Below are 22,714 nucleotides of genomic sequence, written 5' to 3'. Positions count from 1 at the left end.
GGGCCGCAGGCGCCCGTCGCCGCCGCTGTCCCGGGGCTGAGCCGCACCCGGGTGTCCGGGACGGTGCGTGCGCGAGTGTGTCTGTCCGCGCGGGCGAGCGCCACGCCGGCCCCGAGCCTCGCGCTCGCTCCCCCGGGCCGCGGTGCATGTTCGCCTCTTGCCACTGTGTGCCGAGAGGCAGGAGGACCATGAAAATGATCCACTTTCGGAGCTCCAGCATCAAATCGCTCAGCCAGGAGATGAAATGCACCATCCGGCTGCTGGACGACTCGGAGATCTCCTGCCACATCCAGGTGCGGGCTGCCCCTGACGAGGGCGCGGGGGCCTGTGCGGGTGGGCGTGCGCCGGCAGGGACGAGGAACCCGCGCGGGGCCTGCTGGAAAGCCAGATTTCGCTTTCCCCGCCCTGTGAGGCTGGGAGCAGTACCCAGGGATGGGGCGCGTTATCCGCGCCAGGGCCCCTTCCCTGGCGTCCAAGCTGCGCGCACGTCTCGCTGCGCCTAGGCTGGGGGCGCCGGGCAGCTGCCCCCTGCGAGAGACTAGCCCCTCTGCCCCTTACCCCGCCAGAAAATGGGAGCTCAGAGAGCCGAGAGGGACACCTGCATGTCGCCTATTCTTTCCTCCCTTCCTCCACGTGGAGAAGGCATGCACCAGCTCGGGTTCACTCATTTCTCTCGGGCTCCCAGGCTCCGAAGGTACCCTCAGTCCTAGGGAACCACTTTTACTTCCTGCTGCCCTCTTCCCGATGGCCTTTACCTCTCCGCGTGGGGCGGCGGGGAAGTTTCCCGGGAGTGAGAGCGGCTGGGCAGACCTAGGCTCCAGCCTTGAAGGATGGGGCGCGCGCTGCGCGGATTCCCCCCAGAGAATCAGGAAACCCGTGTATTTCAGAGAAAGGAAAAGGGCGATGAGGCTCGCAGGGAGGGACCCTTTCAGGACCTGGGTCCGGGGACCCTTGGAGTATTGGTGGACAGTGCTCTTGCCCAAGTTGGAGAAGCAAGAGTTCTTTGGGCGAAGATAGATTTCCTGGCAGCCTCATTCTCGGGTAGTAAGTGCTTTTGAGCTTGCAGGCGATGTAGTGTGAGCTGCAAGGGTGTGTGTGCGCGCGCGCACACGCACGCACACACGGACAGTTTTGGTGAGCGTATATGTAGGCAAATGTGTGCCCTCTCCTTTGACCCACTAGGCGCGCGCAACCTGGAAAGGTCGTGTCAAGGCTCAGCATGATTAGCTTCTGACTTTTAAGTCTGTTGGCTTATTTATCTCTGGGATTTCTTCTTCTCTCCCACCTGAGATTTGAGGCTCCAGCTGTGTTTTAAATACAGAGCACACTACCGAGTTCCGTTGGGAGATGAAGGGGGGCAGAGTGTCGCTCGGTGGCAAGAATAGGTTTCTGGGCTGTGTTAACCCCCAAATAAATGAATGAATGAAAGGGTTTTCCCCTTTATTTGTTTGTTTGCCGGTGGGAGTTCGTGACACAGAGACAATAGCAACTAATTTGCAAGCTGACAGATGGACAAGTTTCAAGGCAGGAATGTGGTGCCCCATGATCTCCCAGGAGAGTAGGCTCCTAGTGAATTTTCTGGAGGATCTTGAATTTCATTCGGAGCTAAGCAGTGCTGCTAAACTTAATAATAAAAGGATTAGCAGGTTAGGCAGTTTTTTTTTTCCTTCCACAGCGTTGCACAGACACCTTTGCCATGTACTGTTTTGTGATCCAGAGATAGTTGTTCGAGCACTTTGCTTTAGGTCTTAGAAAGGATGCACAGAACTTTGAACCCACATTGAATATGTAAATAAGGAGGGACCAGCAGCAGGGAGGGGAGATGCTGAGCTCTCTCAGTCCTCCGTGTGCCCGGTCCTGTCCCTCTTGGAGTCGACACCACTGGGTTTTTATCTCCTTTGGGACTTAGTCTTCCTCAGAATAGATAAGTAGTCCCCAGAGGACATGTATTTGTTGCCTGGTGTCCTGGGAAACAATAAATTGTAGTGAGTCTAATAATAGTTTGGAAAGTTAGAGTTTGTATGGTTCACCCCATGCCAAAGCGGTTAACATGCTATATTCCGAAACGCTGATTTTGGAATTGCTTCAAAATCAAACGTTTCATTTTGTGGCACATCTTTTTTATGCTCCTTCTGCCCGCCAAATGGTGATTATTATTTAACCAATCGAACCGAATTAAAGATCCTATATTGATAGCTTTGGACCTTCTGCCTTCCTAGACTTTTTTCAAACCCAGGAATTGAAGTTGCACATCTGGATACAGGGTCACAAAAAACTTTCCATGGTTTAAAGTTAGAACAAAATGGTCTTTTGAAAAAAGAACTTTTGGAGTCATCAGTACATGCCCTGGGGAATCTATCCCGTCTTCCTTCCTTCCTTGCCTTACCTCTCTGTTCCAGGGAATCACAAAGATAAAGATGGACTGTCACGTACATCCTCCCTCCATAATCTGCACAAAATATGAATTATGGAGGGTTTTTCCTTTCTTTCTTCCTTTCCCCTCCTCTCCCCCCTCCTCTTCTTCTTTCCTCCTCCTCCTTCTTCTTCTTCTTCTTCTTCTTCTTCTTCTTCTTCTTCACAAAACAACAGCTTTTAATTATTCTTTTCCAAATTAGATAATTGGAGTGCTTATTTGACAAGGAAAACTTCAGAGAAACAACCTAATGGCCCAGTGTCAGCTACCTGGTATCTGTTCCAGGGGAGATGCTGAAAGTCACTTGCTCTGTCTCTTTCTGCAGAGTTTAGGACGTTGCCCCATCACGTCATTAGGGTATGAATGTTTACGCCTGGGGAAGAGGAATTCCAAATGGACAGAGGGCAAAAGGAGAGTGCAGCACTAGACAGAGGCCTGGGGAGAGGGAGGAGTTGTCGAATACTCCCTACTAGGCTTTTCCAGCTGAGCCAGTCCTTGAAGTCTGGATGGTGTAGAAGGACGTGAGTTAACTTTGACCTCTTTTATTCGGTCTTTGTTCTTCTAGAAGAGCGGAGTCCTAGCCATTTTCCCCATTCTATCCACTTTTTTTTTTTTTTTTAAAGATGTTGGCATGGTTATGTATAACTCCTTCTAATGAACTTGTCATTTTTCTTTAAATTTTTTTCATGTTTTATTTATTTCTGAGAGAGAGAGACAGCGTGCGCAGGGGAGGAGCAGAGAGAGAGGGAGACAGAATCTGAAACAGGCTCCAGGCTCTAAGCTAGCTGTGAGCACAGAGCCCGACGTGGGGCTTGAACCCATGAAGTGTGAGATCATGACCTGAGCTGAAGTCAGAAGCTTACCCAACTGAGCCACCCAGATGCCCCAAACTTGTCATTTTTCAATACAGACTTCAATTGAGTAAAATGTAGACTTTTTCACATTATATACTCTTTAGCAAAGCCTGGTAAACATGATTGATATTATTGGAATTGGCTGGGAACTTCTCTTTGTGTTTGAACAGAAATCCTAGCATAGTGCTTAACACATATTAGGCAACTCAGTAAACATTTATAAATGTAGGTTGAATAATTTCCTTTGTAGACTGTTACATCCACAGGGTAGGAACATTTTGTTGTGGTGGTTATTGTTCATGAAGGATTCCCCAATACCTGAAGGAGTACCTGGCATATAATTGTGTTCCATAAACTTGTTGATTGAATGAGTGCCCAGTATTTAATCTAGCTCATTACCTATCAGCATGACAGCAGCATGACAACATTGGATTGGGAGACACATAGTTTAATTATGTTACCAACCAGTTTGGTGGCACTGAGCAAGTCACTTGACAGTTGGAGTCAATGTTTCCTCTTTTGTAAAATAAGGGAGTGGGTTAGATGGCTGGTTCCAATTTAATAAGTTTGGTTTAATCATTACCTAGACCAGTCGCATTGGAGTGGAACACTGTTAACAGAGTGGCTGGATACACTTTATCTCATGATTTCCTTATCTCCCTTTTATTGATGTTATTATGTTATTGAGTGCTGCCTCAATTTTGTAGATAATGGAAAAAGAGGCTTACAGAGATCAGGCAGTCTGGGTGACCTGGCGAGTGAGTAGATTAGACCCCAGGTGGTTGGACTAAAAATGCAGAGCTCTTCCTTCTCTGTAGCTGCCTCTTGAGACTTGAGAGTTAGGGTGCTTTGGGCTGCAAGTGAGCAAGTGGCCAAGTTGAAGTGGATTAAATAATAAGTACACTAATGGTCTTCCGTAACGCGAAGTCCAGAGGGAGGCCAATGGCAGCGTTGTCCAGTGTTTCTGCATGGACCCAGACGCTTTCTGTCTTTCCACTCTGTCATCCTCAGCACATGAGCTCTGTTGCTTAGAGTGGTCATTATTATATGGTGGCCGTGGTAGTTGTGGATGTGAGTCAGGCACTATCATACCCACGATATAAGAGGTGGTACCTCCTCGTGCATTTCTTTTTATCACAGAAGAAGAATGTTCCTAGGGGCCCCCCATCAGTCATCCTATCAGATCTCATTGGCCAGGATTGGATCATACACCCGCATCCTAGCTGCAGAAGAGTCTAGGAACACGTGCGTCTGGTAGCTTCACTCTTCACTCTTTGTAGGGGGAGGTGGGCTTTGATATTATGGAAGCAATGGAGAGGTGTGTGCGTGCGTGCCTGTCTGTGGTTTGAGGTGGGGACAGCTGTTGCGTCTTTCAGAATAGGTCAGATTGAGTTGGAATCATTGTTACAATAAAATCGTCAGGAGAGTTGAATGAGATGTTATCTAAGCCCTGGCTTACTATAGGCAACGTCTGTATGATCATATTCCAGAATAAGAAAAATTGTTGGATTGCTCTTTATTGTTTGTGTTGCTAAATAGCACTTCAGTCCTTACCAAACTGGTGGGTTCTGGGCAGCTCCGAGTCATCCAGTGTAACGGGGGCATAGCTGGTCAGCTCTAGTCTTGTTGACATGGCCAAATGGCCAAGAGGCTAAGAGCTTATGTTCTGGAGTACTACTTGCTTGGGTTGAAACTCTGGCTCGACCACTGCCTAACCGGGTGACTTTGGGCAAGTCACTTTACCAGTTTGTGTCTCAGTTTGCTCATCTGTAAAGTGGGGATAATAATGACAGAGACCTCATGGGCTTGTAATGCTTGGTACCTGGCCTGTAGTAAGAGCAGAAAAAATACTGATTATTCCCTTACTATTATGCAGAGGTATATTCAAGGTTATTCTAAGTCATGGGGAGGCTTTAGCTTAGACTCCTTTAAGCCTAAATTCCATCATTTTATGATTGTGAAAGGCTTTAAGCAGGTCCCTGTGCCTCCTGTTACTCATCTGTGAAACTGGCACAATAATTCTTCATTGCCAGCCTCCATTGGGTTGTTGAGATGACGTATATGAGAGCATGTTGTAAAGGCTAAAACATCATCTGAACGCAGAATACTATTCTAATTAGTTTAGCGGGGTGGGGGGGGGAGGAAGAGAGTAGTTTATTGCCCTTTGAGTTCCTTATCTGTTGGAACAGGAACTGGATGATCACATGCAAACATTCATATGTGCTGAATATCAGGCACCGTGATGATTGTGGTGGTGAAATGCCAGCCAGGGCCAATGGACAGCCACACCTCTTCTGGTAATTAAGGACACTCTACCACTTTTCTCTATCGAACTCATCTAGAATGCCATTCAGAGTCTGCTGAAAATCAGACACAAAAGGAAGAGAAGGAAGAGACTCTTTGTGAAATACCGTGGCCCTGCTCGGACGTTTTCAGGCCTCGATTATATGGGCTGGCTCTTTGTATTAAGTATGCTGTGAATAAAAAAGGAGTGTTATTTCAATGGTCTACTAAGATCTTATCTCTTGACGTCCTCGAAGCAAAGCCAAAGTGTATTGACCGCAGAGAGAATGTAATACTGTTGGCTCCACATCATTTGGACAGTATATCAGCTGGGTGCTTGTAACGACATCTCACAAATTCTAATTCAAACTGGCTTTAACCTTAAGGACACTTGCTGGCTCAGATACTCAGGAGTCTTGAGTTAAGGGCTTCATTCAAGGATCATCCTGCCTTCTGTTTTGTTTTTTTATTGTTTTTTAAATGTGTATTTATTTATTTTGACAGACAGAGATAGCAAGCAGGGGGGAAGCAGAGAGAGAGAGAGAGAGAGAGAGAGAGAGAATCCCAAGCAGGCTCTGCAATGCCAACGCAGAGGCTGATATGGGGCTTGAACTCACAAACCGCGAGATCATGACCTGAGCTGAAATCAAGAGTCAGGATGTTAACCCCCGGAGCCACCCATGCGCCCCCATCCTGCCTTCTTTAAGGCTTTGTCCTCACACTGGCAGGGAATGGTTATGGTAGTTGGTGTCAGTTCTCACCTTCTCGTGGGACACCCTCCAGAGGCAGAGAGAAACGACTTCCAACTCAGCATTCCAAGCAGAAGTCCTGCAGCCACGCTGATCAGCCCTGAGTCACGTGCCCATCCCTGAGCCAGTGACTGTGGTCAGTGGGAGAGGATGTGCCTGTCAGCTTAAGGTGAGCAGAACCTGACCCAGGGCCTCAGCTGGAGTCAATTTCCTCCCGCTGGTATCTGTATAGGTGGGGGTGGGTCAGTGCCTAAGTCAAGGCTCTCTGGGGAGGGAGGGAAGGAGTGGGGGAGAGGGCCGCTAGGAAGATAACCCACAATACCCACACTAGGTATTTTGGCTGGGTCTGCGATTCTCAAATTGTACTCTGGGGACCCCTGGACGTCCCTTAGATCCTTTCAGGGGGTCTTCGAGGTTCAAACTATTTTCAGAGTAATTACTAAAGTGTCATTTGCCTTTCTTGGGGGAATAGTTTCATTGAGATATAATTCACATACCATAAAAACTACCTACTTAAAGTATCCGGTTTTAATATCATCACAAAACTGTGCAACTGTCTCCACAATCAATTTTGAAACCTTTTCACCCTCCCCAGAAGAAACCCAGTGCCTTTTAGCAGTGATGCCCTCATTTCCCCTGAACCCGTCCAGCCCTAGGAAACCACTCATCTGCTTTCTTTCTCTGTAGATTTGTCTCTTGAGGACGTTTGATAATAAAATGGAATCATACAATATGTGGGCTTTTGTGCCTGGCTTCTGAGCATGTTTTCAAGGTTCATCCATGTTGTAACACATATCACTACTTCTTCCCTTCTTATTGCTGCATAATATTCCAGTGTGTGGATAGACCACATTTTATCAGTTCATCAGCTGGTGAAAATTTGGGCTATTTCCACTTTTTGGCCATGAGGAGTAATGTTGCAGTGAACATTACTAGCAACATTTCTGTCTGGACACACCTTCATTTCTTTTGGGTGTATGCCTGGGATTGAAATTACTGGGTCTAGAAGACTGCCAAACTGTTTTCTCAAGGGGCCACACAATTTTACAACCCCATGAGGAGTGTACAATGGTTTCGGGGCACCTGGGTGGCTCAGTGGGCTAAGCGTCTGACTTCGGCTCAGATCATGATCTCAGAGTTCGTGGGTTCAAGCCCCACATCGGGCTCTGTGCTGACAGCTCAGAGCCTGGAGCCTGTCTTTGGATTCTGTATCTCCCTCTCTCTCTGACCCTCCCCTGCTCACGCTATTTCTCTCTCTCTCAAAAATAAATAAAAACGTTAAAAAAAATAAAGGAGTGTACAAGGGTTTCAATTTCTCCACATCTTTGCCAACATTTGTTATTACTTGCCTGTTTGATCATAACCACCTTAGTGGGTGTGAAGTGGTATTCTTACTGTGGTTTTCATTTGCATGTCCTTGATGGCTAATGATGTTGAGCTCTTTTCATGTGCCCATGGGCTATGTGTATATCTTTTTTGGAGAACTGTCTATTTGGATTCTTTGCCCATTTTTAAGTTGGATTGTTTTTTGTTTTTGTTTTTTTTTTACAAATAGTTTATTGTCAAATTGGTTTCCACATAATACCCAGTGCTCATCCCCACAAGTGCCCCCCTCCATGCCCATTCCCACCCCCCCATCCATCAGTCCTCAGTTTTTGTCAGCATTCAAGAGTCTCTCATGGTTTGCTTCTCTCCCTTTCCCCCACCATTTCCCCCCTTCTTCTCCCCCTTGTTCCTCAGTTAAGTTCCTCCTAATCCTCCTATACGTGCAAACATATGATATTTGCCCTTCTCTGCCTGACTTGTTTCGCTCAACATAACACCCTCAAGGTCCATCCATGTTGCTACACATGGCCAGATTTCATTGTTTCTCATTGCCATGTAGTATTCCATGGTATAGATAAACCACATCTTCTTGATCCATTCATCTGTTGAAAGTGGATTGTCTTATTATAGAGTTGTAAGGATTCTTTATATATTCTGGATACATATATAATACATGACTTGTAAATATTTTTCCTGTTCTGTGGGTTGTCTTTATTTATTTTTCTTTTTCTTTTTGTGGGGGGAGGGGCAAAAGGACAGAGAGAGAGAGAATCTCTTTTTTTTTATGTTTACTTCTGAGAGAGAGTTGGAGCACGAGTGGGGGAGGGGCAGAGAGAGAAGGAGACAGAGAATCCAAAGCAGGCTCCAGGCTCTGAGCTGTCAGCACAGAGCCCAAGGTGGTGGTGCTCAAACTCACAGAGGGCAAGTTCATGACCTGAGCTGAGGTCAGACACTTAACCGACTGAGCCACCCAGGTGCCGCAAGACAGAGAGAATCTTAAGTAGGCTCTCTACTCAGTGCAGAGCCTGATGCAGGGCTTGATGCCATGACCCTAGGATCATGACCTGAGCCAAAATCAGGAGTCGAATACTTAACTGACTGACCCACCTGGGTGCCTCAAAAGAATTTACTTTCAGCTGTTTTTCAATTTTGATGAACTCCGAAATTTTTTTTTTCCTTTTGTTGCTTGTATTTTTGATGTCATAGCTAGGAAACTATTGCATAATCCAAGGTCATGAAGACTCATGCCTATGTTTTTTAAAGTAGTTTTATAGTTTTACATTTCGGTTTGTGATTCATTATTGTATTAACATATAATTTATACATGACAAAATTTACCAATTTAAGGTGTACATTTCGGGGGCACCTGGGTGGCTCAGTCAGTTAAGCGTCCAACTTCGGTTCAGGTCATGATCTCAAGGTTCGTGAGTTCAAGCCCTGCGTTGGGCTCCGTGCTGACAGCCAGCTCAGAGCCTGGAGCCTGCTTCATATTCTGTGTCTCCTTCTCTCTCTGACCCTCCCCTGCTCACTCTGTCTCTCACTCTCAGAAATAAATAAAACATTAAAAATTAAAAAAAATAAAGTATACATTTCAGTGGATTTTAGTGTATTCAAAAGGTTGTACAGTCATGACTACTGCCTGTTTCCAGAAGACTCTCATCATCCCCCAAATAAACCTGTACCCATTGACAGCCTAAGAGCGTTCTGATTCCCATTCCGCTGTACGGAGAGAGGGTTTTCCCCCATACGTCTAACAATTCTCTGACTCCATCTACACATCCAATTCAACTCCATTTTGACACCGTCTACCTGGAGATAACATCCTACAGGCTCAGTCCCGTAAGACTGCCCCCAGTTCAGAGGCCAGTCACGAGTCCAGGCTGTCACCGAGGCTTCTGACTGACTGGCTATAGATCAGAGGTTCCCACGACCTCCTCGAGTTTGATTAATTTGCTGGAGTGGCTCCCAGGACTCAGAGAAACATTCTACTTACTAGGTCACTAGTCTGTTAGAAAAGGATGTAAGAGCCAGATGCCAGATGGAAGAGATGCACAGAGCAAGGTGCAGGGGGAAGGGTGATGAGCTTGCATACCCTCTCCAAGGAGGACCGATCTCCTGGAAGCTCTTGGAATTCTGTCCTTTTAGGTTTCTATGGAGGCTTCATTACATAGGCATGATTGATTATATCATTGGTCATTGGTGGTTGAACTCAATATCCAGCTCCTCTCCCCTCCCTGGAGGTCTGGGCGGTGGAATTGCAGGGTCCGGCCCTCTCTAAACACAGGGCCTGTTCTCCTGGCAACCAGTCCCCATCCACTGGGGATTTCCAAAAGTCACCTCATTAACATAACAGAAGACACATTTATTGCTCACGTCACTTAGAAAATTACAAGAGTTTTAGGAGCTCTGTGCCCGAAATGAGGACAAAGACAAAATATATATTTCTTATTATAATTCACAGCAGCACACAGCTGCTCCTCATCTTTGATCCAGTTGGAGTTAACTTTTGTAGAGGGTATAAAGTCAGGGTCCAACTTTATTCTTGTGCATGTGAATATTTACTATCCCAGCACCACTGTTTGAAAGAACGATTTTCTTCCTCATTGAATCATCTTATCATCCTTGCTGAGATGTCGTTTGCTTTTTCCACTCTCGGTCTCTCACAAGTGTGCAGTGGAGTTTCCTAGAGGCTGTATGATATGTGATACGGAAACACATTAAATGCAGAAGCAGATGTGAGAATCCAGCTGTCTTCTCTTGAGCCCGACATTACAGATATCCGCAAAAATGTAAACCGATGCTACTTTCCCCATTAGATTAGTTATTTTGTAAATACAAGTTCTTTTTCATAAAATGTGCAACTTTCGTTAATGTGCGGTGGGTTTATTATTCTTGCATGAATCAAAAAATTGGCTATTCAGGAAGATTCTCAGGAAATTGTTATATCCAACCCAAATACAAATTTTAGGGATCGTTCACAGTGTAAGGGAGTTTCGAGACCAAGAAGCCTAACGTTTTTGTGACTCTGGTCACAGATATAGGTTCTAGTGACTCTGAATTAACTGAACTTCTTGAAATATTTAAAAAAACAAAAACAAATAAAACAAAATGGAACTCCCAGTGTATCTTTGGCCTCCAGAAGATTTCCGACAAGTTACAGGTATTTGAAATGATGGCAACTGAATAAAAATCCCCCAGTGTATACATGGAAAATATGTGCATGTGTATTTGGAATTTTTACCAGTAACCATGTACTTATGCATATGTGTAGCAATGTTAAGAGAAGGACAAGGCTAGATTCCACTGTAGTAAGCGTTTCCCAGCTGAACTTGATCTCCAGCTGAATCTTCAGTTTTCAACTCTAATAATTAGATAAAGCCATGTCTTACCTTGAGACCCCCCTTTCGACTGTGGAAAAAGTACAGCGACAATGTATTAGGAGTTTAAAACATAAACCACTTGAGGGGCGCCTGGGTGGCTTAGTTGGTTGAGCGTCTGACTTTGGCTCAGGGCATGATCTCATGGTTCGTGCGTTCGAGCTCAGAGCCTGCAGCTTGCTTCGGATTCTGTGTCTCCCTCCCTCTCTCACCCTCCTCTGCGCGCACGTGCTCTGTCTCTCTCAGAAATAAATAAAACATTAAACAATTATTAAAAATAAAATAAAACGTAAACCACTTGAATGAGGTCTGTTTGTCACTTGAATTCTTAAGTTCTACTTATTTTTCTAAGTAGGCATTTTGGGAAAACTTAAAAATTGCAGGAATGGAGGGAGAGCCTGGGTGGCTCAATCAGTTAAGCCAACAACTTCGGCTCAGGTCATGATCTCAAGGTTCATGACTTTGAGCCCTGAATCGGACTCTCTGCTGTTGGCACAGAGCCTGCTTCAGATCCTCTGTCTCCCTCTCTCTTTGCCCCTCCCCTACTTGTTCTCTGTCTCTCTCTCTCTTTCTCTCAAAATAAATAAACTTAAAAAAATTATAGGAATGGAAATATCAGAATTTGTCCCGCAGAGAATCTAATGTGAGATTCATGTGCATGAACGATAGGCATTTGGTTTGTAGCACGGTTTCCCCTTATTCCCACTTTGTGTGATGAAGGATTCAAGTTGCTTTTAAGAAGTAACGGAGAGCCAGACCTGGAGTCTAGAAATGGGGAAAAGTGGGATGATGGTCAGGAGTCACTAGGGCAGGTTTTGTAAGTGAGAGTTGAACTTAATTCAGGCTCAAAAGAGTTGGTGTTCAGCTCTTAGTCTATAGTGTAAATGCTTCTCAGTCTCTGATAATTCATGTGGCTCTTCTGTGCCCTTGTTAAAATGCATTTTCTGATCTAGGAGGTCCTGGGGCCTGGGGTGGCTCAGTGGGTTACACCTCTGACTCTTGATTTCAGCTCAGATCATGATCTCACAGTTTGAGAGTTTGAGCCCTGAGTTGCCTCCATGCTGACAGTGAGGAGCCTGCTTGGGATTGTCTCTCTCCCTCTCTCTCTGCTCTTCCCCCACCCTCTCAAAATAAATAAACTTAAAAGTAAAAACTGATCTAGGAAGTCCTGTGGAGGGCCCTGGAATTCAGCATCTCTAACAAGCTTCAGGTGCTGCCGCTGCCGGTCTGGGGAATAGTAAGGTGTTAGGGGAATCGATCTGTCTCGTAATGATATTCTTAATTTCTTTGAGTGTGGGGACTTTTTGGCCCTTATCTCCCTTGATAACCCCTCACCCGGCACATTTCCTTCAGTAGATGTTCAGTGAATGTTTGAATAAGTGAATGAATGGATAAAGGAATCCATCCAGGTGTGTGTATCATGACAGATTGAAAGACCAATTAGACACTGATGCCAGGGCTGGCATCATTCCGTTTGATTCCCAGCTGCTGCCGAATCATGAGATTGTTTTTCAGGCAGGATTTCCTATGGTGGCCAATCTGATGAAGTGCTGAGCATCTGAGAGCACATGAGGGCCCCGGTTAATAAGAGACTTCTTGTCTCTCTGGGCCGCACTTCCCGCTCTTGCTTTCCTATATCCTGGACTCTCAGTGGCATTGCAGAGAAACTCTGGTAACTTCTTGGCACAAACAAATCATTGCGTGTCAGCCAGCAGTGCTTGGAGGCTCCTGGGAGCCGAGGGGACCCAGCTGTCCTCACTTGCAGAAGTGATCCCGGGGGCCAGTGACCCTGGAGGACAGTGGCCATGGAGTACAGTGAGAAACGCATTCGAGGTGTGATGTAAGCTCTGGAGCTGTTTTGGTCGCTTTCCCCAAAGCTTCAGGAGGGAAGTGAGAGGATAACTTAAAAAAAATGAAGCTTATGCTAAGAGGAAAGAGCAATTGTATGGATCTAGCATTTATATTTTTAAAAGGCAATGAGAAACAATGAAATCTGGCCATGTGTAGCAACATGGATGGACCTTGAGGGTGTTATGCTGAGCGAAATAAGTCAGGCAGAGAAGGACAAATATCATATGTTTGCACGTATAGGAGGATTAGGAGGAACTTGACGGAGGAACAAGGGGGAGAAGAAGGGCGGAAATGGTGGGGGAAAGGGGGAGGAGCAAACCATAAGAGACTCTTGAATGCTGACAAAAACTGAGGACTGATGGATGTGGGGGGAAGGGGGGATGGGCATGGAGGAGGGCACTTGTGGGGATGAGCACTGAGTGTTATGAGGAAACTAATTGGACAATAAACTATTTGTAAAAAAAAAAATAAAAAAAGCAGATTAGTGAAGTGTTTTGAAATAACGTCAATCGTATTCGATGAGCATTTCAAATATATCTTCTATATGCCATGTACAGAGTGGGGAACTAGACATACAAAGAAAAAAATAAACAGCTATCAAGAAGCTCCCAGTCATGGGGCACCTGGGTGGCTCCGTCGGTTAAGTGTCCGACTTCGGCACAGGTCATGATCTTGCGGTTCTTGAGTTCGAGCCCCGCGTCAGGCTCTGTGCTGACAGCCAGCTCAGAGCCTGGAGCCTGTTTTGGATTCTGTATTTCCCTCTTTCTCTGGCGTTCCCCTGCCCATGCTCTCTCTCTCTCTTTCTCAGAAATAAATAAAACATTAAAAAAAATTAAAAACAAAAGAGGCTCCCAGTCATTTGGGGGAAGAGAGACAAGATAATGGTACAAGGACAAAATGACAGCTGTAGTGACAGGTCTTTGGAGACGGAGGGCCAAAAGGAGGCATCTGTATCAGACTGGAGCATCAATAAGTATTTCTGGTAGAGATGAATCTTGATTAATAATGAAAGGACAAGTGGAAATCAATTATTTGAAGAAGGAGAAAAATGCATTATAAATCAGGTGAGTCTTTGCTTGATGTAAAACCTGCATGATCAGATGTGGAAAGGAAGGAAGGGAGAATCTGGGATTAAGTCCCATGTGGTTGGTTTTCCTATCAAAGGTAATGGCCATTCCCCCTCCCCACCCCCCATCCCAGGAGAGACGAATGGCCACATAATTTTGGGGACCTATTGCAAACTGAAAGTATGGAGCCCCTTGTTAAAAAATTATTAAGGATTTCAAGAATGCAGCGGTAGACTTTTAAACCAAGTGTGGGGCCCTTCTAAGCATGGGTCATGCACCCATAAAGCTGGCCCTGAGAGAAGCAGGTTGGGGGAGAAGATGATGAGTTTCATTTTGGGCTCTTAACCTTGAGGAGCCTGCAGGGTATCCGAGTAGAGAATTCCCAGTAGACAGTCGGAAATAAGCAGGGAAAGTCAGCAGAGAGGTCTGGTGTGAAGACACAGATAAGGGAGTCCTTTGTGTTCACGCAGTGGTGATAGAAACCATGGGGGTGTGAAAGGAAATCACCAGGATGGGTCTTTTTGGTCTGACTCTCTGCTAGGGGCATCCTTGTAGATCAAACCAATGGCTATGAGCTCTGAATTCTTCCCAAGAATACTTGATTGGTTTTCACTTGTTAGGCAACTTGGAGCAGCTTCCCCATTTTCTTCTGCAAGTAGGGTGGCCAGATCACGGTTCCCAGTGGAAAAGCATTTTTCTGTTCTTCATCCTCATTTCCTTGCTCGGACTAGCAAATGAAAAAGTCGTCTCTCAGCTTGAAGTTTCTGCGTTAACAAAGCATCGGATTTTCCCTCTAGGGAAGTCACCCTTTGAGACAGTGTCATGAATGTTAAATAGATAATGCATCTTAAAATCTTACCAGCTTGGTACAAAATTAAAGTAAACATGTTGTATGAGGAGCAGCTTTGCAAGTTACGCTGTAATAATTTATCTTTTATTTAATATTCATTTATGCCTCCGAGATCTCCTATAGCCAATTTTGTTTTCTACTTAGTTCCAAGGGGATTATCGTGACTATTAATTAAAATAAATTTGAGTTCTGTATAATTGCTCCAAGAAATAATCTAATATTAGTACCATAAGGACCAGATCATAGATGCACAATGGAGTTTTGTCTGAATATATATCTATGAATTATGCTAAGGTTTGAAGTGTGATTATTCTGTAGCAGGGAAAGCAGTTAGCATGTTAACAGATTAGGGTTTGGTTCTTATCTCCCCCCTTCAAGGTGTAATTTGTTGCTTTAAGGCAGGAGGGCTTGCTGGTGAACACTGGTCTGGAAAGGATCGACTGAATCAGGGTATTCAGACACAATGTGAAATTCAAACACAATATCATTTACTAATGGATTGGTATTAAAATTAAGCAGTCTTAAAATATTAATAGTAGAGAGCATTAAGAAGTTGGCTATAATTCTTCCTTGGTGTTACTAGCTGATGTTATTTTGGCGGATGGTCTCTGTACATATTGCTGCTCAGTTTTCTGAAAATAATTCTAGTCCTTGTGATCTGCATCTGTATGTAGGTGTTGTGTGCAGTGTTATGGTGGTGTTGGGTATTTATTGTTCTTTGTTTAGGAGCATCCTTTCCTTTCCCCGGTCTGCCTCTTGACATCCTTGAGTAGTGAGTTAATGATGTGTATTAGCTAGTTGATTAAATTGAATCTCAGTCCCGGAGAGGTGATGTGATTTCCCTCAGGTCACATAGTTAGCAAAAGTATGATGGGGTCTGGTGTGTTGAGTTTTTGGTTTGCTCCTACTCTGCTTAAATAATATATTATTCTGTGTTTGGATCATCTTTGGTAGTCTAAATGGTGTAATTCTTTTTCACTGGTAACCTTTGTAATAGCAAAAGGGAAAAACCATACACTGGCCACATTTCTGGGTAAAGAAAGCATATTGACATTTTATTTTATTATTTATTTATTTTGGAGAGAGAGAGAGGAAGTGCAAGTAGGGGAGGAGCAGAGGGAGAGAGTGAGAATCCCAAGCAGGCTCTACACTGTCAGTACAGAGCTTGATGTGGGGGTCCAGGTCATGAACCATGAAATTGTGACATGAGCTGAAGTTGGTCTCTTACCTGACTGAGCCACCCAGGTGCCTCTGCGTATTGACATTTTAGAACTGTCAAAAGGGCTCCTGGGTGGCTCGGTTGGTTTAAGCGCCCTTCCCCTATCATGCTTGTGCATGTGTGCACTCTCTCTCTCTCTCTCAAAATAAATAAACATAAAAAAAAAAGAACTGTCATCTGAGGACACAATTTTCATTCTTCTCCACTTTTAGTCAATGTGTGGTTCAGTGTATATCCACGTGAAAAGTGCACTCAACTTACTGCTTATTTATGACTGTTTTGCCATATCACATAACTAGATAGTTGAAAGATACCTTCCCTTTCTCTTTATGTGGTTGGCTTGGCTTAGACATTGCTTGCAGTTTGAAATTTCAGATCAACGCCTAAGAAATTGAAAGAAAAAAAAAGAGGAAGGATGATGTCGCTAAAATTTTCTTTCTGTCCTCTCTGGTAATTTACCTTGTAGAGCTTTGTGATTGACTCTGGAAGTTGAAATCTTGGTATTTGGAGGACTTCCAGAAGCGTATGAAAACCAAACATTTGTTAGGCCCTTGCCGTATCCTCATCAGGCTCTCTTTGTTTTGAAAGCTTAGACAGAAGAAGAATAAAATCTCTGGAGTCAGGGGTGGAAGAAACACTCTATACCACCTGGAGCCTTGTCAAGGAGAACTTCACCTCTTGTGTTCCCAAACCTCAAGGGAGATGTACTTCTGTGGAGCGGCATTGTGACATGGGTGGGGGTGGGGGGTCAGAAGGGACACCTTGAATGGCACCTTTTGTCTCCAGGTTTGGAGACATAGTTTCTCCGCTAGGTTGTGGGTGACACCTTCTTGGTTTGATGCTGAATAAAAGAAAAAAAGAAAGGAGAAGTTGTACAGTAATTCAAGGGCAGCTGTAAAGGCTGAGTTTGCAGAGCCAGCAGCAGTGTGGTAATTTGAGATGAGCAAATTAGAAGAACAAAGCAGATTTTAATCATATGCCACAGAGAGGAAGGTGGTTTAGGTCTGTCTCCAAATTGTACCTCCATTAGAGAAAGGGAGGCTTTTAAAGCTATTATCCAATATTTATTGTTAAAGATTTCTTTCTTCTTTCTCCCCAGTCTTTCTTTGGTACACTCACTGGGAGGGGAGTGCCAGCCTTTGTATTGAGTGGTTGTTAAATATAAAACATTTTTATGGTGTTCCTGGAAATGGAGGGGGAGAGAGAGAAAGAAAGAGAAAGAAAAAGATGAGGGAGAGATACTGATTTTGAGATTCAAGGTCTTTATCCTTTAGAAGATTTTGGTCTGAAGGTAAAATTCAATATTAAGAAAGTGTCTCCATTTTTCCATCCATGCATCCATCCATGCATCCACCCATCCATCCACCCATCCGTCCACCCATCCGTCCACCCATCCGTCCATCCATCCGTCCATCCATCCATCCATCCATCCACCCACCCACCCATCCATCCATCCAACAAACATTTATTGAACACCTCTGTTAAGGACTGGTCTGAGTTTTAGAGATACAGAGATAAAGAAAATATGGTCCTTTGCTGCCCAGTGGAGAAGATGCCCACATAAACAGATTCAAGGTGGTAATACTATGAGAGAAGGGCACCAGGATATTGTTGGAACACACAGAGCAGCCAACAGTAGAGTCGAAGTGTGGCTTTAGAGGGGGGGTATCCCTCCTTTACTCTCTGGTTACTCCAAAGTCACTGCTCCTTAAAAGGATGTTCTTTGAAATAGATCACTGATATTTTCTCACTCACATTTAATTGTAAATAAGAACATCTTTAAGAACTTTGCTCTTCTTGGGGCACCTGAGTGGCTCAGTCGATTAAGCTTCTGACCGGCTCAGGTCATGATCTCATGGTTTTTGAGTTCGAGCCCTACATTGGGCTCTGTGCTGACAGCTCAGAGCCTGGAGCCTGCTTTGGATTCTGTGTCTCCTTCTCTCTCTGCCCCTCCCCTGCTCACACTCTATCTCTCTCTCTCAAAAATAAATAAACAAAAAAAATTTTAAAAAATCATATTAAGAACTTTGTTTTTCTTGCAAATATCTCAGCAAAAGTTGTGCCTTGCTATATAATGCGATTTCAAGAGAAGTCACAAACTCCCTTACTTGCTTCCTACTAGATGTTCACCCACAAAGTGTCTCCTATATAGAAATTCTGGAGTAGCCCCTGGGGCTCCTAATCTAGCCTGAGAAGGACAGGGAAGATTTTCTGGAGATGATGTCTCAAATGAATTTTAAACAAAAGGTAGGTATTGTCTGGCCAATAAATCGGGGGAGTATGTACATATGTGTACAGCTGGGGAAAGAAGGACATTCTAGCAGAAAGCTGAGCATAGGCAAAGGCATTGTGTTTGTGGGAAGCTAAAAGAAATGCATTATGATTTTATATATCAACAGAGAGGTCTCTACTATGCAGTGGAGAGTTGGCAATTACCTGCTCAGACTATGTAGATGATAAAGTGGACAGTTGGAGTCTAGAAAACAATGTGGCTACTGTTTACTAGGGAATAATTAAGATAAGCCCATTGAGGCATGGTTTGCAGGGGCCAAAATCACCTGGAGAATTGATTTGCAGCTAAGCTACACTTCCAGAGCTAGAGGTAAGACACATTGGGTGTTCTTAGGCTTTGAGGCTTTGTTCTTACCTTTAGAAGTAAGACACATTGGGTGTTCTCAGTGCTTCTTGAAAAGCACCACCCTGAGGAGTAATGGAGTTTTCGAGTTCTTAGTGAAGGTTTTAAACTTTCATGTGTTGTTGGGGGGTGGTGATGGTTCTAGAACCTTCTGTGAGCCCAATGAGGAAGGAATCTTTCTTAATTAGAGATCAGGAACCTGACAGATCTTTCCAAGGTAACCCACTCCATTAACTTGTTACGGGAGTTCAGAGCCCAACCAGGAAGGGCCTGCTGGAAACCGTTGTGGGGGCTCTGGGAAGTAAGTGTTGAACAGAAATGAGGTGACTTGAAAAAGGCCTCCTTGTATACTTTAGACAAGCTCTGTCCAACAGAACTTTTGTGATGATGAAGCTGTTTTATATCTGTGCCATCCAACTTGGTAGTCACTAGCCGAAGGTGGCTATTGAGCTTTTAGAATGTGACCTATGTACCTGAGGAACTGAACTCCAATGTTACTTAATTTTAATTCTTCACAAATATAAATTTAAATAGCCACCTGTGCTAGCATCTTAGCGGCGGTTAACTCTGGGAGGAGGGAGGAATGGAGAGGCAAGTTTGGGGAGTAGCGACGAAAAACGGTCTTGCTCTTCTCTGTATTCTTTCTGTGTCATTTGAACTTTTGATAAGCATGTGTTGTTTACTTTTGTAATTTTAAAAGCGTGAGACACTTTGAGGAAGATGCATGCTTTTATTCTCCGAGAGGACTTAGAAAATTGGAAAGGATTTTAGATTTGGAGTCCAAAGCTTGTGTCTTTCTCAGGAGCACCTGACATCCAGGGAAGACGAGGCACTCACACTGGTGAGTAATTGGCTGGGCCCTAGGCATCCAGACCTCCCTTTCCATTGTTCTTTTGACTTCACGATAAGGCATTGTTTATGTGATCCTGGCCAGTGTTGCCATGTGTTTTCTCTGTACCTAGAAACGTGTGACATACAATGACTGAAGTTCAAATTCCTCTGTTGATTGCTGGTATATAGGAAAGAGGCTGACGTTTGTATATTAACCTTGCTTTTTCTGTTGTTGCTTTCAGATGTTCTACATAGACAATCACATCATCTGTGAACGAAGACAGTTTTATTACTTCCTTCCTAATCTGTACAGCTTTTATTTTCTTTTGTTACCTCTTTGCCTTAGCAAGAACTTCCAGTACGATGTTGAAAAAGAGTTGGTGAGAGGGGACATCCTTTCCTTGTTCCTGATCTTAGTGGGAAAACTTTGAGTTTCTCACCATTGAGTAAGATGTTAGCTGTAGGGTTTTTTTGGTAGATTTTTAAATCAAGCCTAGTTTACTAAGTGGTTTTTTAAAAAATTAGTATTGGATATTGTTCAAAAGCTTTTGCTGCATTTATTGGTAGGATCATGTGATCTTTCTTTCCCTTTCTTTCTTTCTTTCTTTCTTTCTTTCTTTCTTTCTTTCTTTCTTTCGAGATGGTGCAAGTGAGTGAGGGGCAGAGAGAGAGAATCCCAGGAGGGGCAGAAGGAGAGAGGGAGAGAGAGAGGGAGAGGGAGAGAGAGAGAAAGAGGAAGAGAGAGAAAGAGAGATGGGGGAGAGAGCGGAAAGAGAGAGAGAGAGAGAGAGAGAGACAGAGAGAGAGATTGAGAGAGAGATTGAGAAAGAAGTGGAGCTCACCTGCAGTGGGCCTTGCGTTCACCCGAAATGGGCTCCCCTGATGTGGACTCAAACTCATGAACTGTGAGATCATGACCTGAGCTGAAGTCAGATGCTTAATGACGGAGCCACCCAGGTGCTCGATTTTTCTTTTTTTAGTTTGTTGCTGTAATGGATTACATTAATCATTTTTTTAATGTCGAACCTCCCTTGCGTGCCTGGGATGAATCTCACTTGGTTTTGGTGTGTAATTCTTTTTATACATTGTTGGATCATCCAGTGATTTAGACAAGGGAAACTAACTGCTAAAACTTGTAGTTATTAATAAATAAATAGCACTCCTCATGTCAGCTATTTTCCTTCCACCATTTATTTTGGAGACAATATATTTTATCTTTAATAAATACTACAGAACACAGTGAACATTCAAATAATATAAAGGATTACTCAATGAAAAAGAAAGCTTCCTATACTCTACCTCAAGTGTACTCTTCAGAGGTCATCACTCTCCACAGATTGTTTTGGTACATCTTTCCAGAATTTTCTGCTTCCTTTCAGAAAATGATTATCAACCACCTCTTATTAGGGAGTGACAACAACCTCACTGGGGCATAGTGCATATGGGCCACGTGACCTATAGAATTATTTTAGAGGGCTAGGTTGGCTACACTTCTAGAACTAGAGGTAAGACATGTTGGGGTTTTTTTTGGTCTTAGGCATTGAATGCTGCCAGAAGTGGTAGAGCCTGCTTTATGTTTCTCTAAACTCCTTCATTCTCTTTGGTGGGCTTGTGCGTGTGTGCTGGATGATAGACAGCCATGTCTGGGGTCGGAGTGTCCTCACCTCTTCTTCTGTCATGTCATTTTTGTTCCTTCCTCTGCTGTGTGACTGGAATAAATGCTCTTCCCCCTTCTCTGCTTGCCTCCCTGTCCTGAAGACGTAGGCTGTCTTCAAAGAGGACCTTTCCTCCCAAGGGCCCTGTTTAAAATTCTACTCGCTCAGTGAGGTATGAAGAACAGTCAGAGATGTTGAAAGACATCTGACGTGTGACATTCCTTCCAGAGAATAGTGACTTACTTAGATCCCAGAGGACCCCGGAGACTGAGGGGCAAGAAGAAAGGAGGCCTGGCCTCTTGGAGGAGGAGAGCTGAAAGGGAAACGATTTGCTCAGGTAGGGTGTGAGTGTGACTTGCAGTGAGGATATTGGTTGCATATATGACGTTGGTAGACCCCGTGCTCATTTTTGCTGGAAGGCTTTGAAAGATTTTTCCAATGGATCAATAGATGAGCCAGTAAGCTTTTAATAAACCAACACAATTTTAATGCCCCGTCCCACATACTAGCTGAGCCTTCTCTCTGAAGTGACACTCCAAATCACACTGCTTCTGGTCGTATTTTTTCATAGCACGTATGGCTGTTTATTAACTTGTTCGTTGCTTTGGGCACCTGTTTGCTGTTGTCTCCTCCCACCCCTCCCCTCCCCTCTACACTGGCAGCTGTGTGAGGGCAGGGATGCTCCTGCATCCCACTGTGTAGAACATGCCCAGCACCTGGGACATTATAGGTGCTCAGAACAAATATTGATTAAATAAATGAATACACTTTACCAAATCATAATGACCGTGATCAACATTTGTTCAGCGTTTACTGTGTGCCGGCCCCCTGGCTGAGCACCTTTTATCTCATTTCATCCCTATTTAAAGGTTAAGAAGGTGAGCTGCAGAGCTGTCTCCTGTCCCAAATCACACAGCCCAGGTGGCGGGCTGGGATTTGAACCCTGGTCTGTCCAAGACCACCAAGTTCAGTAAATGAAGGTGTAATCCCTAGAGATGTCAACCTGGGGTGGTAACTTCAGGAAGGGGGATCTGCCAAAGGAGGAGGCTTCTGCCTTCCAAGTGAGTGTTGCCTGGTGGGTGAGAGACCAGACACCTGCTCTTCAGGAATTGAGATGGAGACGCCCACGCAGGCTGCCAACTCGGTTCTGCGGAGTGGGTTTATCCCTCCTGTGGATTCCGGGTAGATATTTTGAGCAGCTGTGAATTGTTTAGGTCCCGAGGCAGAAGCCTCAGTGCTCTCTGGCATTGAATCCTAAGGAAAATGGTGCATGAAACTGAAGTCAAGAGGTCCAGCCGTTATTTATTTTTCTGTTAATGAAAGGGGGGAGAGAGCACTTCAGCCAGTTGGGTCATCCTTTTGTTACTCCTTCCTGGCTCACCAAAACCCCTTGGTGCATTGTGAGTCTTTTTATTTTTATTATGTCAGATTTTTGCAAACTACCTGAGAGCCATTTTCACCATTCTAGATGTCCAGAGAGGGCTCATTTCGATCCATTTTTCTACCAGGAGAGCTTCAGCCAAGAGAATTCAGAGGCCTAATGAGCACCCTCGTCCCAGCCAACTCCCTGTGTCGCGGGGCCCTTTCTAGACCTTCCTTGCTTT

The 22,714-nt window shown here is 44.4% G+C and overlaps 1 protein-coding gene across 1 annotated transcript in view; it reads left to right on the top strand.

Annotated features, from left to right (window-relative positions):
• Positions 1 to 7: 7 nt before the first annotated feature.
• Positions 8 to 22,714, top strand: part of FRMD3 (FERM domain containing 3) — a 299,629-nt gene continuing 276,922 nt past the window's right edge. Inside the window, exon 1 of the mRNA XM_077749548.1 lies at positions 8 to 293. Within this exon, the coding sequence (XP_077605674.1) occupies positions 147 to 293 (147 nt within the window). The 5' untranslated portion in view covers positions 8 to 146. The remainder of the gene's footprint in view (positions 294 to 22,714) is intronic.

The sequence above is a fragment of the Crocuta crocuta genome, unplaced genomic scaffold (genome assembly GCF_008692635.1).
Source record: "Crocuta crocuta isolate KB4526 unplaced genomic scaffold, BGI_CrCroc_1.0 scaffold99, whole genome shotgun sequence".
Taxonomy (NCBI): Eukaryota; Metazoa; Chordata; class Mammalia; order Carnivora; family Hyaenidae; genus Crocuta; species Crocuta crocuta.
This window is presented reverse-complemented; position numbering and strand designations above follow the sequence as displayed.